Genomic DNA, 14,625 nt, shown 5'->3' with positions numbered 1-14,625 from the left:
TTTATAGTCTGGAGAGGAGTCTAATGATCAGCAGCTGAGAGCCATTACCTCCTGTAATTGCTCAATTGCTCCTTAAGCCAGGTAGCACGTCGGTAACGAGCATCTAATAGCTCACTGCTGATGTCTGACTCACTGTCCTGTGACTCCTCCCCACTGCTCCAAGGCATGACATCAGGAGCCCCCTTCCTTTGGCTTTCACCACTGCTCCATGCCTCAGGCGCCCCCTGGTGGCCAACCAGCCTCTCTGTGCCCTGCTCAGCGTCGGAACCCTGTCCAGGGTCCCCCACCTCCTCTTGAGCCGACTCAGAGGACACCTCGCTGTCGGAGTCTGGTGGCAACTCCAACGGCTCCTGCTGGGCCACAACAAATATCCATATAGTTTTTTAATTACTTTTTCATCAGTACCTGTTAAACTTTTATCTAACTCAGTCATTTTGTTATAAAGACCTTTTGATTTTCTATCTTCATTATATCTAGAGTGTCTCTGCACATATGAATACCAATTCATTTCTATCCCTTCTTGTTTCAACTCTTGAACAGATTTGAGTTCACCCTCTGCATTCAATATTTCAACATATCTGTTTGTTCCTTTTTATATATTATTGGATGTGAAAATGCTTCAGTGGTTGATATCCAGACTGCAGGTTTTTAAGTAGTGTACTTTTAACCTTTTCCCACTTTAATAGCAAAGCCTCCCTTATATAATGTCTTCTAAAATAACCATGTGCTTTAGTTCTCTTATACCATAAAAAAGCATGCCATCCCAACAGTAAATCATCACCCTCTACATCCAATAATCTAGAGTTTTTTCGTGTTATCCACTCCTTAATCCACATCAGGTTTGTTGCTTGATAATATAACTCCAAGTCAGGTGAGATGGACATTAAATAATATCATATTGAAAGAAAAAGACTTTGTACAGAAAAGGGAAAAAGAACTGGCCTTTTTCTTTAAAGAAAATAGAAAAGAAGATACATCAATGCAGAATATTTGGGATACAATGAAGGCTGTTATTAGAGGTCTGATAATAGATTACATAAGGAAGAGAAATTTAAAGAAAAGACAAACACACAAAGCTTTAGAGAACGATTATAAAATACTTGAAAAAAAGCCACAGAGATCTCCAAAAAAAAAGTTAAAGTTTTAAAGCCAAGGGAAACGGCTGAGGTGGCAGGTCCAAGGGCCCAAGTTCAGAGATGCGAGAAGGTGGGGCTGAGAATAATTGCTGTCCCAAACTGGATGGCCCTAGACCTCCTCTGCGACCCCCCCACCCTTGCCCCACCCGGCCTGGCACTGCAAGATTGGGGCCGAGAATCGGCTATGGGCGCATCCCCTGTTTCTGTTGTAAAAAAATAATAATAAAGGCTTCATTTCATAAACGAGAGAGAGCAGCCCTTGTGTAGACTGCGCTGCCAGCCTCTCTGGATCCTTGCTCACACCCCAAAAGGGGGCCAGGATAAGCAGCCGAGGGGTGGGGGGAAGTGGTGGGATTCAAATAATTTAACAACCGATTCTCTGCCCTAATGACCAGCTGGGTAGGCGGGGCTCAGTGGTCAGGTGACTGGAAGGGCGTGGCCAACTCAATGTCACTCACGTCAATGGGCGCTTCGCCGAGCTGTTACAATGTAATAAGGGTTAACCGGAGAGGCAGTTTCTGTAAGCAGGGCAACAAAGATTAGGCTAGAAACAACAGAATGATTCCTTTCTGCCTTCCTTACAGGATTAGCCCTGTAAAGGGGGGATAAATCAATAGGAGATTTCTTCCAACAACCGGTTCTCTGAACTGCTTAGAAAGTTAACAGCCGTTTCTCCTGAATAGGTGCGAACCGGCTGAATCCCACCATTATGTGTGTGGGGGGGGGGGGGAGACGGTGAACCCATCAGAGGCAGAGCTTCCTGCTTCGTGTGCCAACTGCTCATGCTGGGCCAGCCCAGTGATGGGTTCCGACCAGTTCAGAAAAACCGGTAATAGTTTGGTGGCCTAGGTTGCTGGAACCAGCAGCGACCCAGGCCTGCCACGCCCTGTACTGGTTCTCATCCCTATGGCGCTGCCATCTTATTTTTTGCTTCTGCGCATGAGCAGAGCAATTTTTATTGCATTAATGGTGAAGCACACACAGACAAAATTGTGTACACATTGAACTGGCAGTAATGCCGGCAGCACTCGTCCCTGGGCCAGCCCCTCAGCAGAGCAGAGTCGGCTTCCACCTGGGGGTGATCCTGGCCAGAGGGACGGCTTCTCTGGCTGGGATAGGGGGGAGGCACTGAGGAAGGATGGATTCGGGAGCTTGCCCAGGGAAAGGAAAGAGCCTATGGCAATGGCTCTGATGCTGCAGTGGAGGGAGGCCCGGCCCCACGTGACTCCCCCTGGCAGGAGGGCTTAGCCTGGCCTGAAGCCAGCGGGGGGCAGCTCTCCGGTCCTCCAGATGAAGAAGGAAGCCAAACGGAGCAGCGCTGGTTCTCCAAGGCGTCTCTTTAAGGGGCGTTTCACGAATACTGGGACAGAAGGCGGCTGTGGACCTTCGGACTGAGGGTGTGAGTGTCCCCGGCCTTTAGCGCTTTGTGGTCTTCAGAGCACTGGACATGCCCGCACACACCTTTGATTGCCTGCTTAATACGTCTGGAGGGACGCGGTGGCTCAGGGACTGAGACGCTGAGCTTGTCGATCAGAAAGGTCAGCAGTTTGGCGCTTGGAATCCCTAGCACCGTGTAACGGAGTGAGCTCCCGTGACTCGTCCCAGCTTCTGCCAACCTAGCCGTTCGAAAGCACGTAAAAAATGCAAGTAGAAAAATGGGAACTACCTTTGGTGGGAAGGTCACAGCGTTTCCGTGCACCTTCGGCGTTGAGCCATGCCGGCCACGTGACCACGGAGACGTCTTCGGACAGCACTGGCTCTTCGGCTTTGAAACGGAGATGAGCAACGCCCCCTAGAGTCGGGAACGACTGGCACTTAGGTGCGAGGAGAGGAATCTTTACCTTCACCTTATATTACATAGGAAGGGTCTGGATTGATTTCTCTTGTTGGGTCCTTGGGCAGATTCTATAGCCCTTGATGTTTGATTGAGTGGGTCCTGGGGGGAGGAGAGAGGGAGGGAGGGGGGGCTCCTCGGATTGAATGGCCAGATGGAAGCTTTATTGCGGCTTGGGAGGTCCCGGCTGCAGCCAAGGGAAGACATCCCGGCAGTCTATCAAAGGATGGGAGGGGGTGTGGAGAAGGAATGCCAAGTGTCGATCCTAGGTAAAGGAACATATAGGATTTCCAAGTTGGGTGTCTTTTTGAGTCCCAAGCTTGGTTGAGTTCCCAGATGCCATGTGGTGAGTTTCTGTAGACAGCTAATCCCATCTTTATTATGCAGAGTAAACTAGTTTAGGGCCCCTAATGGCCCATTGACAAAGGTGGGGGCTGTTAAGAGTGAGTCTGCTTCCTGCCTAAAAATATGTTTTTCCATTTCTGTTCCAGGGAAATATAATATTCTGCCTTTCCAATATTTCCCAGGATATTTCATTTTTCTAGGAGAGGGGTGGGTTTTAACAAGGTCCTTTCCAACTCTTAATCTCTTACAATCAGGTAGAGGCAGATGTAGGGTCTCCTGCTTGGGCAGGGGGTTGGACTAGATGACCTTCAAGACCCCTTCCAACTCTGTTCATCTGTCATCTGTAATCAACGTTGCAAACTTGCCCACCCTCCTTTTCTTCTGTGGCCAGAGCTTGTGGGGGGGGGAAAGGGGCAGGAAGACCCCTCCCGGAGAACAAGCGGGCCCCAAACCCCCACCTAGCACCCAGCTCCTCCCCCAAAAGCCCCCTGCAGGAACAGGGCCACCGCGACTTCCCGATTTAGGGACTCCAGTTTTAGGGGGCTCCGCGCGTTTCCTTCTGCTGGGCCAACGCTCTCCGCCAGGCGGGACTTTTCGGGGAAGGGGATTCAAGCCACGCGGGGGTCTCCCTTGCCAGAAGCGCTGTCCGGCCACTCCGTGCTTTCTCCCAGCGCTGCTCGGCGCATCTCGGGACAAGGGGACAGGACCCCTCGGCAAAGTCCCGGGACGCAGAAGTCCAGGCAAAGCGACGGAACGATCTTACCTGGCCACCGCCCTGGACCTCACCTGGAAGCGGCCAGCGGAGGCGGGTGGCTGCTTCTCCCTCCACTCAGCACCTTCTGCCTGCCTGCCGGGGGTCGAACAGCCGCTCTCCCCGCGCCCCGCCAATCACTGGAACTGGCCACGCCCTCCTACCCCCCCGCCCCCTCCTTTCCCCTTCCCCGCAGACCCCCTCTCGGCACTCTGTGCTTCCAAGCAGGAGTCCCCCTCCCCCCAAAAAAACAGCTGGGTCGGTGGACCAAGCATCCTTGAGCCAGAGGCAACAGTTCTCATCATCCTGGACCTCTGGGGAGGCTTCACTTGCTGAGCTAGGAAGGGGGGTTGTTGGCTGGGGGGCCTTGACTCAATAGGGGGACCGGATTTCCCTCCCTCCCATCTTGGGGGAGGAGGGGACAGATGAACAGAGTTGGAAGGGACCTTGAAGGTCTAGTCCAACCCCCTGCCCAAGCAGGAGACCCTACACCATTGAACAGATCAACAGATGAACAGAGTTGGAGGGGGCCATGAAGGTCATCTAGTCCAACCCCTGCCCAAGCAGGAGACCCTCCATTTGCTCCTACCTGATTGTAACAGATTGACAGAGTTGGAAGGGACCAAAGGCAGAATATTATATTTCCCTGGATCAGAAGTGGAGAAACATATTTTTAGGCAGGAAGCAGACTCACTCTTCATAGTCCCCACCTTTGTCAATGGGCCATTAGGGGCCCTGAGCTAGTTAACTCTGCATAACAAAGATAGGATTAGCCGTCTACCGAAACTCACCACATGGCATCTGGGGACTCAACCAAGCTTGGGACTCAAAAAGACACCCAACCTGGAGACCCTATATGTGCCTCTACCTAGGATCGATCCTTGGCATCCTTCTCCCCCCCCCCCATCCCATCCTTTGAGAGACTGGTCGGACGTCTGGCCATTCAATCCGAGGAGGCTTTCCCAGCCACCCCCCCACTCCCAAGCGGGTCAGGTCTGAGCCCGCAAACTGGCACCAAAATTGGTTCAACACTGCCACCTGCTGGACTCGTAGGGAAAGGGACACCAGTCATTTTGGTAGTTAGGATGGGTTCGCAAGGCAGTCGGTCATACCTCCTGGGGTCAGAGGTTACCAGGAAAGGAAACCAGCCCCTTCACCTATAGCCGTGATGGTGAACCTATGGCCCACCTGCCATGGGTGGCATGCAGAACCATATCGGTGGGCACGTGAGGTCAGGCCAGCTGGTTTTGGGGCCTTCTGGGAGCACCAGAAGTCGGGAAACAGTCTGTTTTCGCCCTCCCCAGGCTCCTCGAAAGGGTCTAGAGCCTGGGGAGGGCAAAAAACGGGTCCACTGTGCCATCGCTTGCCAAAAGCATGGGGAGCGGAGGGGGGGTATCGCGTGCGCACGCTCTTGGGGGGGGGGTGTCCAAGAGAAGCCAGATTGGGGAAGGGCGGAGAGCCATGGGGGTGAGGGAGCCCTGAGTCCTTTTGAAGTTTGCACGTTATTTAGCCCTAGGAGCAAATACCGGAGTGCTAAAAAGTCCTTGGCAGCCACAGGAAACACCCACATAAGAAGAAGTAATTGAAATAAAAATTAAGACTGTGAAAAATGGACTAACCCCGAAGATAAAAGAAGACCGAAAATCTGGGACTTGTTTTTTTATCAGTGGTGGGAAAACAGAGGTGGAAACTGGGGAATTTAATATTGCTATGTAAACAAATTGACTCAGGCAGTATGCTGTTCACCAAGCACTTATCTTCTACATACCATATTTTTCGGATTATAAGTTGTACCGGTGTATAAGATGCTCCCCGATTTCGAAGAGGTAAGGAAGACAAAAAAATTTGGGTTTTCCCCGGCCCCCCTGGAGCAGGCTTCAGTAGGCCTGGGGTAAGGCAAAAACTCCACGGCCCATTTTTCACAAAAATGGAATGTGGGGGCGGGGCTTCGAGAGGCCAAAAATGGCTGTCTTCGGTGTATAAGACGCACCAAAATTTCCACGCTCTTTTAGGGGGGGAGGTGCGTCTTATACTCCAAAAAAATACGGTATATAAAATTGGCTGTGTATGTGTGTGTGTTTTCCAGCATAACTCTAGAACGCCACAAGCAACTTCAACCAAACTTGGTACTTTGAAGGAATAATTGAAGAACGAATCTGACATCTTGCCTGATTTCTAACTCTGGGCTTGCAGGATATTTCTAATCTAATAATTGGTATTCAGGGAAACGTTTTGCAAGCCAAGAAGCTTTTTGTATTTTTGTACGGGTAATCCTTGACTTACAACAGTCCATTTAGCGACGGTTCCAAGTTACAATGGCCCTGAAAAAAATGACTTAGGACTGTTTGTCACACTTACAACCGTTGTCGCATCCCCGTGGTCACGAGAGGCCAGGCGAGGCGAAGCGCCCCTTGGACAGGGAGGGACATCGAGTTAGCCACGCCCACAGTCACCTGACCAGCCAGCCACGTCCACAGAATCGGTAGTAAAAACGATTTGAATCCCACCATCAGGAACGGCCCTTTCGAGTGGGGAGGAGAAAGGGCTTCAGACCACTGCCAGCTCCCCCAGGAAAAATGCCACAAATGTTTGGAGCGCAGGAAAAGACAGATGAATAGCAAACGCCTTGCAGGGCATCAGATAACGTCCCCATGTAACCCGCTGTGGGGTGGGGGTGGGGGACAGTGGTGGGTTCCTGTCGGTATGGCCCGGTACGGCTGTACCGGTAGAAGCCGACAGCATACTGGTACAGTGTCTCGTTTGGCCCACCCGCATCCTATACCGGTTTTTAAAGCAGCCGGCCAGTTGCGCCTGGGCTCACAGCATGCGGTGATTGCACGAGCTCTGACAAGGAGCTGGGTGTCGCGGGGGTGATGGAGTGAGCACGCATGCACGCATGTGTACAAAAGAACGGGTGGCCCTGTGAGCACCGCATCAGTAGCGACGGGGAGAGGAACCTACCACTGTGGGGGGAGGCTGTCTTCTAATCGAGGGAGGCCAGGTGGGGAGAAGCTGTTTCAGACCTCTGGTGTGGGCAGGCGCTCCAGCCCGAACTCCCACAGGGGAAAAGACCTCGCGCTCACCCATGTGTATGTGTGTGTTTGTGTGTGTAGGTTCTGTAAGCTCCCTCCGCAAAACTCACTGTGCCCAAAGAGGGCCCAGTTGTATCAAGAGAGTAGAAACTGGCGTGGAAACCAACATGAGCGAGAAAATAAATAAATAAATCCCATTTCTCTTGCGGTCTTTTTTATTTACTTCTCGCAGGTGTATGATCAGAGGTGAGTTCCTACCGGTTCAGTCCGGTTCGGATGAGTGGGTAGTAACTCGGCCTGCCGCACTCCCCGAACCAGTTCTATTGACGTCGGTGCCATCTTGATTTTCGGTTTTGCGTAGGCGCAGAACAATCTTCGTTGCAAAAATATCATTTTTTGTTTTCCTTTTCTAACATCGTTAGAAAACGTTTTGTGCGTCAAACCGGGAGTAATGCCAGCAGCAACCCACCCCCTATGTATCATCAACCGCAATTGCATCCTCCTGAAACACAAGGCCACTGAAAGGCAAGGGTGAAGACCCGTCTGCCAGTTCCTGGGGGTGGAGGGGGCGGGAGAGGATGTGATGCTGGAACTAAGCGCACAAAGGCACAACGGCCTCCCAAAGCAAGTGGCAGCTTCTACCCCCCACCCAGGGGGCCCTGGGCCCATCTGACCTGCAAAATCTCTCAGGGAGGCAACTCTCTGGCACGTTCCATTAGTTCAGAGCTCGGAACCTGCGGCTCTGGAGCTGCATGTGGCTCTTTCATCCCTCTATTGTGGCTCCCTGTTGCCGATCGGTTTCACAATTGATAGGGCTTTCGGTTAGGACAGGTAGAGGAAAAAGGATGCCGCGCTAGGAGGATACTCTATGGTGGGGGAACCAGACTTCTGGTCAGGAGAGGAAAAAGGACGCCAGACTAGGAGGATACTCTATGGTGGGGGAACCGGACTTCCGGTCAGCTCCAGAATTGAACAGGGGGCTTCCGGTTAGGACCTTTGTGGTTCTTTGAGTTTAAGGTTGCCGACCCCTGCCTTAGCCTGAATGGACTCCGCCTTGCTACCCACCAACCAAAGCCTCTCCCAGCCCATTTTGGCCTCTCTGCTGTCCCAGGAAGGCAGACCAGAGTGGGAATTGCTGAAGGGGGCAGCGGTGAAACCAACGCTGGAGAGCCCAGAAGGAGCTGTGTCCGTGGGTTGCCTGGTCCGCGGTCTCTGGGCCCTTCTTTTTCAGGACTTGGCCACTGGCGCTGCTGCCGCAGATCTGGAGGGGCGTTCTTGGCGCTGACGGTGAGGAGGACCGGATGTTGATGCAGAGAGGCTCTCATCCTGAAATGGAAAGCGATGGAAAATACACAGAAGGGGCAGCTTTTCTCCAACAGCACCCGGACTCACTGCACAGGGAGGCCTCTTGCTTACGTCTGTCAGTCAGGACCTCTGGACTTTGAGCGCCCGGGGGGAAGCAAAACCACCCCCTCTTGCTCAGCTGGTGAAGACAGCCCTGAGCTCCATTTAAAGGGAACAGAGGTCAGAGGTCACCAGAGATGCAGATGAGAGGGAGGGCTCCTTCTGTCTGTGGTCCGGCCTCCTCCTCCTCCTCCTCTGCCTCCTCCTCTTACTCTTCCCTCCTCCTCTTCCCCCTCCCCTCCTCTCTTCCTCTTCTCTTCCTATCCTCCTCTTCCTTCTCCTCCTCTCTCTCTTCCCCTCCTCTTCCTCTTCTCCTCCTCCACTCCTTCTCCTCTCCCTCTTCCTCCTCCCCTCCTCTTACTCTTCCCTCCATCTCCCCCTCCCCTCCTCTTCCTGTCTTCTCCTCTTCCTCTTCCCCTCCTCCTCCCTTCCCCCTTCCCTCCTCCCCCTCCTTTTCCTTCTCCTCCTCTCTATCTTCTCCTCTTCCCCCTCCCCTCCTCTTCTCTTCCTTTTCCCCTCCTCCTCCTCTTTCTTCTTCTCCTCTCCCTCTTCCTCCTCCCCTTCTCCTACTCTTCCTGTCTCCTCTTCCTCTTCCCCTCCTCCTCCCTTCTTCCTCCCCCTCCCCTCCCACTTCCCCCTCCACTCCTCTTCCTTCTTCTCCTCTCCCTCTTCCTCCTCCCCTCCTCCTCTTCCTGTCTCCTCCTCTTCCTCTTCCCTCCTCCTCCCTTCCTCTTCCCTCCTCCTCCCTTCCTCTTCCTCCTTCCCTCCTCCCCTTCCACCTCCTCCTCCGCCTCTCACCTGCTTGCTGCACACCTCCAGCATGGTTCCGCTCCGGGTCAGGCACCAGAGCTCTCCCGCCAGCGAGATGAAGATGTTCACGATGTCCCTCCACTGGCCTACCGTCATCAGCAAGATCAGAAGGCCGCCCATCCGGACAAAGACAGTCTGGAAAGCCATCTGCTGGTTGGGGTTGTGGTGCTGCTCCTCTGTTGGCCAAGCGGATGGAAGGAAGCGGCTCAGCTGGAGGAGCCGGACGCCACCTTCTATCTGCTGCTCAGGGAGGATCCCCAACGCTCCAGGGAGGGGAAGGGCAAGCGGGACAGAGGTCTGCAGGCAGCCCTGCCAGGCTCGGCGTTTGCAAAACCCAGAAACCACTCACCCTGCATGTAGATGACCAGAAGCGTGTAGCAGATGGTCAGCGGCGTCCAGAACCGGATGGCCTCGGAGGTCGAGAGGAAGTCCCGGTTGATCAGAGCCACCGCCGCCAAGTCGGCCACACCAAAGGTCACCCGGAGAGCGTTGCAGAGCAGCCGGGGGATGCCGTGCCACGTGGCGAGGAGGAAGAGGCACCCTCCGCAGTAGCGTTCCTTGCAGTGAAGCTCGTACATCGTGGAGACGTGCCAGGCCAGGCGCCAGACGTAGTGGGTCAACAGCGCAGCCAGCCCAACAGCCAGGAGGAGGTTCCAGGTGCGATGGGGGGCGCCTTCCTGCAGGTAGCCAAGGCTGCAGGAGACGCCGCAGCCCAGCGAGTATTGGCAGAGCAGGTAGAGCTGGCTGCTGAGGGCCCCCTTGGGAACAAGAAGCAGGCGGCCTCTTTTGTTACCCGGAAGCCTACTTAGCCATCCGCCTGCCAAGAACTCTGGGCAGCAGACACAATAAAATAGCAATAGCCCTTAGACTTATATACCGCTTTACAGCACTTTACAGCCCTCTCTAAGCAGTTTACAGAGTCAGCCTCTTTCCCCCAACAATCTGGGTTCCCATTTGACTCACCTCCGAAGGATGGAAGGCTGAGTCAACCTTGAGCCTGGTGAGATTCGAACTGCCAAATTGCAGGCAGCCGGCAGTCAGCAGAAGTAGACTGTAGTACTGCACTCTAATCACTGCACCACCACGGCCCTTCCTTCCTTCCTTCCTTCCTTCCTTCCTTCCTTCCTTCCTTCCTTCCTTCCTTCCTTCCTTCCTTCCTTCCTTCCTTCCCACTTAGGTCTTAGGCTTACGTATATACCACTTTACAGTGCTTTACAGCCCTCTCTAAGCAGTTTACAGAGTCAGCCTCTTGCCCCCAACAATCTGGGTCCTTATTTTACCCACCTTGGAAGGACGGAAGGATGAGTCAACCTTGAGCCAGTCAGTCAGGATTGAACTGCCGGCAGTTGGCAGAATTAACCTGCAATGCTGCCTTCTAACCACTGTGACCGCATGACTCTTAATAGGAATAGCACTTAAGACTTATATACCACTTCACAGTTCTTTTACAGCCCTCTAAGTGGTTTACAGAGTCAGCCTCTTGCCCCCAACAATCTGGGTCCTCATTTGACCCACCTCGGAAGGGTGGAAGGCCGAGTCAACCTTGAGCCGGGTGAGATTCGAACTGCCAAATTGCAGGCAGCCGGCAGTCAGTAGAAGTAGCCTGCAGTACTGCATTCTAACCACTGCGCCACCACGGTAAAAAGGCTGCTTAAAACAACACAGTGCCAGTGTTGAGGCCCTGATACGACTCATGTCTGTCCAGCCACCACCCTGCGCAAGTTCCATCCACATCCAGGCCCCTCCATCCGCAGGGGGACTTTTGGGCCCACTAAATGGGGAGAAACCCAAGGGCTCTATGGGGAGTGTGGCTGGTGAAGCCTCAGTTTGTGTGGAATAGACTAAGGAATAGAATAGAATAAGAAATAGAATGGAATGGAATGGAATAGAATAAGGAATAGAATAGAATAATGAATAGAATAGGAGTTAGGAATAGAATAATGAATAAAATAGAATAAGGAATAGAATAGAATAAGAAATAGAATGGAATGGAATAGAATAAGGAATAGAATAATGAATAGAATAGGAGTTAGGAATAGAATAATGAATAAAATAGAATAAGGAATAGAATAGAATAAGAAATAGAATGGAATGGAATAGAATAAGGAATAGAATAATGAATAGAATAGGATTAGGAATAGAATAATGAATAAAATAGAATAAGGAATAGAATAGAATAAGAAATAGAATGGAATGGAATGGAATAGAATAAGGAATAGAATAGAATAATGAATAGAATAGGAGTTAGGAATAGAATAATGAATAAAATAGAATAAGGAATAGAATAGAATGGAATGGAATGGAATAGAATAGAATAATGAATAGAATAGGAGTTAGGAATAGAATAATGAATAAAATAGAATAAGGAATAGAATAGAATAGAAGTTAGGAATAGAATAATGAATAGAATAGAATAATGAATAGAATAGGAGTTAGGAATAGAATAATTAATAAAATAGAATAAGGAATAGAATAGAATATGAGTTAGGAATAGAATAGAATGGCATAGAATAGAATAAGGAATAGAATAGAATATGAGTTAGGAATAGAATAAGGAATAGAATAGAATGGCATAGAATAGAATAAGGAATAGAATAGAATAGAGTAGGAGTTAGGAATAGAATAAGGAAAAGAATAGAATAGAATAATGAATAGGAGTTAGGAATAGAATAATTAATAAAATAGAATAAGGAATAGAATAGAATATGAGTTAGGAATAGAATAAGGAATAGAATAGAATGGCATAGAATAGAATAAGGAATAGAATAGAATGAATAGAATAGAATAAGGAATAGAATAGAATAAAAAAACAATGGAATAAGGAATAGAATAGAATAGAATAGAACAGAATAACAGAGTTGGAAGGGACCTTGGAGGTCTTCTAGTCCAACCGCCTGCTTAGGCAGGAATTTGGTGCCTATCAAGTAGCCCTTAAGCCGGCATTGCACAACATCCGAACCTGCGTCTGGGATTCTGCCCACTTCTCCCCGCCCCCCCCCTCCCCAGCCCCCGATGCAGAAGCAGGAAGGAGAGGGCAACCTTGTTGAGGGAGAGGATGGTGGACACTGCCCGAAGGGAGAACTCCAGGACGATCAGAGCGGCCACCCGGTGCCCCACCATGGTGAAGATGGCCGTCAGAACCATGAGATGGAGCCGGTCGAGGAAGGGCCGCTGCTGCCGGAGAGCCTCCTTCTCCTTCTGCCGGTCGGGGTCACTGGAGAGGATGAAGGGGAAAAGCCAGATGGGTCTACGGCAGAGGTCCCCAACGTTTGGGACCTCAGGGACCACTCGAGTCATAATTTTAACTTCCCTGGACCACTAATATGATCTGCCTAATGACCGGCTGGGTGGGCATGGCTAGGTGGTTGTTTGACTGGGTGGGCGTGGCCAACTCGGTGTCACTCACGTCGAGGGGCACCTCACTGGCCTCTACTCGCCCCTCCCCTCCCAGCCCCTCCTCGCCTGCCCGCCCAGGCTCCTTAGGGCCCCAACAGGAAGCAGTTGCTGGAGCTAAGCAGCCACCAGGAGAAAGAGTTGCCAAAACAGCTCAGTTTAAATTGGATCTGGCCGAGAAGGAGGCTCAGTAGAAGCACCTCACTGAGGACTGGGAGCATAGGCTTCCCAAGCAGAGGGAAGACCTGCGGGAGCGCAAGGCCAGGTACCGGCGCCTGGAGGCTCAGTGGGCTGAGATGCTCAGCCAGTTCCAGGCCATGATGCAGTCCCACTGGAACGAGGCTCTTCGGCTCTTCTCCACCAGCAGCTCTTCCCTCCAGCCTTCGCCCAAAGCCCCCCACCAGGAGGCTGAAACAGACCCCAAGTGGGAATTTCTACCCCCTTCTGACCCACACAAAAAGACCCCGAAGGGGGAGACTCTCTGCAGCAACACAAGCGTTCATTGCACGTATCCATCCCAGGGGCTGTAGTTTGGGGACCCCTGATTTAGTGCAATATAAAAAATGCAAATAATTTTTCTGCGGATCACCAACATTTTCTCGTGGACCACAAGTTCGTGACCGCTGGTCTACAGGGCAACCAGACCAATGCCCTACCTCCTCTGCACGGCCTCCTGGTTGACCCAGGCAAAGGTCAGCCATGGGAGGTGCCTATCCGAGGGTGGTGGAGAACTGCACCGAGTTGGAGAAGGTGGACTTCCTTCCTTTTCCCCACCCCAGGGACCCATTCAAGCAGGCACTCACTTCAAGCACTGGATGTAGAGGTAAATCCTCATCAGGCTGCCCAGGATGCAGACGGCACAGGCCCCCACCAGCCCTGCAGGGAAGCAGAGGTCAGCCAGGAGGGAGGGAGGGAGGGAGGGAGGGAGGGACTGTGGGGAGAGGGAGGGAAGGTGTAGGGGGGGAGAGAGCTCACCCTGCAGGAGGGAGTCCACAAGGCTGGAGGTCCAGGCCAGCGGGAGGAAGCCCTGCACCCAAGAGAGCATTGTGTCTCGTGCTGCGCCCAGGTTTCTCTCAACAGCCTCCCGAGTGTCGGCACAGAAAGGACCTTGAGCCCAGAGTGAGCAAATAAACTGGGGAGGGGGGAGGGGGGGGACGATGACAGTGGGCAGGCTGGCTCAGCCTTTTTCTGCCATGGGAAAAGGGGAGAGGCCCTCCTAGCAGCAGCACGCGGAAGGCACCTCCGCCGCCTCCTTCGTTCCAAGGCTCTATGGGCTGGGGATGATGGGGCCACGGACCTCGGGAGCTTTGCTGAAATTCTTCCAGCCTGAAGCAGGAGCTGTGGGGAACCAGGCAGGGGCTCCTGCACAGGCAAGGGGGCGTGGGTGGGAGGGAAGGAAGGCATCCCCAGCTTTAGTGGACAAGCTGGGAGGCCAAAACAACAGCCCCCTTTTTGCAGCTTAGAGGATCCACTGAATCAGACGTATTAAGGCAAAGGTGAAGGTTCCCCTCGCATATGTGTGTGCTAGTTGTTCCCGACTCTAGGGGGCACTGCTCATCTCCGTTTCAAAGCTGAAGAGCCAGCACTGTCCGAAGGCATCTTCGTGGTCACGTGGCCGGCATGATTCAACACCGAAGGCACACAGTATGCTGTTCCCTCCCCACCAAAGGTGGTTCCTATTTTTTTTCTACTTGCATTTTTTACGTTCTTTCGAATTGCTAGGTTGGCAGAAGCTGGGACCAGTCACGGGAGCTCACTCCGTTACACGGTGCTAGGGATTCGAAGCGCCAAACTGTTGACCTTTCTGATCGACAAGCTCAGTGTCTTAGCCCGAGCCACCACGTCCCTCCAGACGTATTAAGCAGGCAATCAAAGGTGTGTGCGTGCGTGTGTCCAGTGCTCTGAAGACCACAAAGCGCT

General features: G+C 52.2%; 1 protein-coding gene across 1 annotated transcript; it reads right to left on the bottom strand.

Moving 5' to 3' along the window:
• Window positions 1-7,301: 7,301 nt before the first annotated feature.
• TMEM82 (transmembrane protein 82) lies at window positions 7,302-14,543 on the bottom strand. The gene is made up of 6 exons (XM_081954683.1): window positions 13,681-14,543; window positions 13,509-13,581; window positions 12,352-12,526; window positions 9,662-10,070; window positions 9,301-9,488; window positions 7,302-8,424 (listed from the first exon to the last, which is right to left on the bottom strand). The coding sequence occupies exons 1-6, from the start codon at window positions 13,748-13,750 to the stop codon at window positions 8,326-8,328; spliced, it is 1,014 nt and encodes a 337-aa protein (XP_081810809.1). The 5' UTR covers window positions 13,751-14,543; the 3' UTR covers window positions 7,302-8,325.
• Between the last annotated feature and the right edge of the window lie 82 nt (window positions 14,544-14,625).

This window comes from Natrix helvetica, assembly GCF_964273705.1.
Source record: "Natrix helvetica genome assembly, chromosome: 5".
Classification (NCBI taxonomy): Eukaryota; Metazoa; Chordata; class Lepidosauria; order Squamata; family Natricidae; genus Natrix; species Natrix helvetica.
Note: the sequence above shows the minus strand (reverse complement) of the source record. Positions and strands in the feature narration are given on the sequence as shown.

Bases quoted from the DNA above. Each gene is read 5' to 3' on its own strand.
- TMEM82 (XM_081954683.1), bottom strand. From the start codon at position 13,750: ATGCTCTCTTGGGTGCAGGGCTTCCTCCCGCTGGCCTGGACCTCCAGC. The intron at 12,527-13,508 runs GTGAGTGCCTGC...CATCCTCTCCAG, and splicing joins CTCTACATCCAGTGCTTGAA to TGACCCCGACCGGCAGAAGG. The intron at 8,425-9,300 runs GTGAGAGGCGGA...TTTCCATTTCAG, and splicing joins TGGAGGTGTGCAGCAAGCAG to GATGAGAGCCTCTCTGCATC.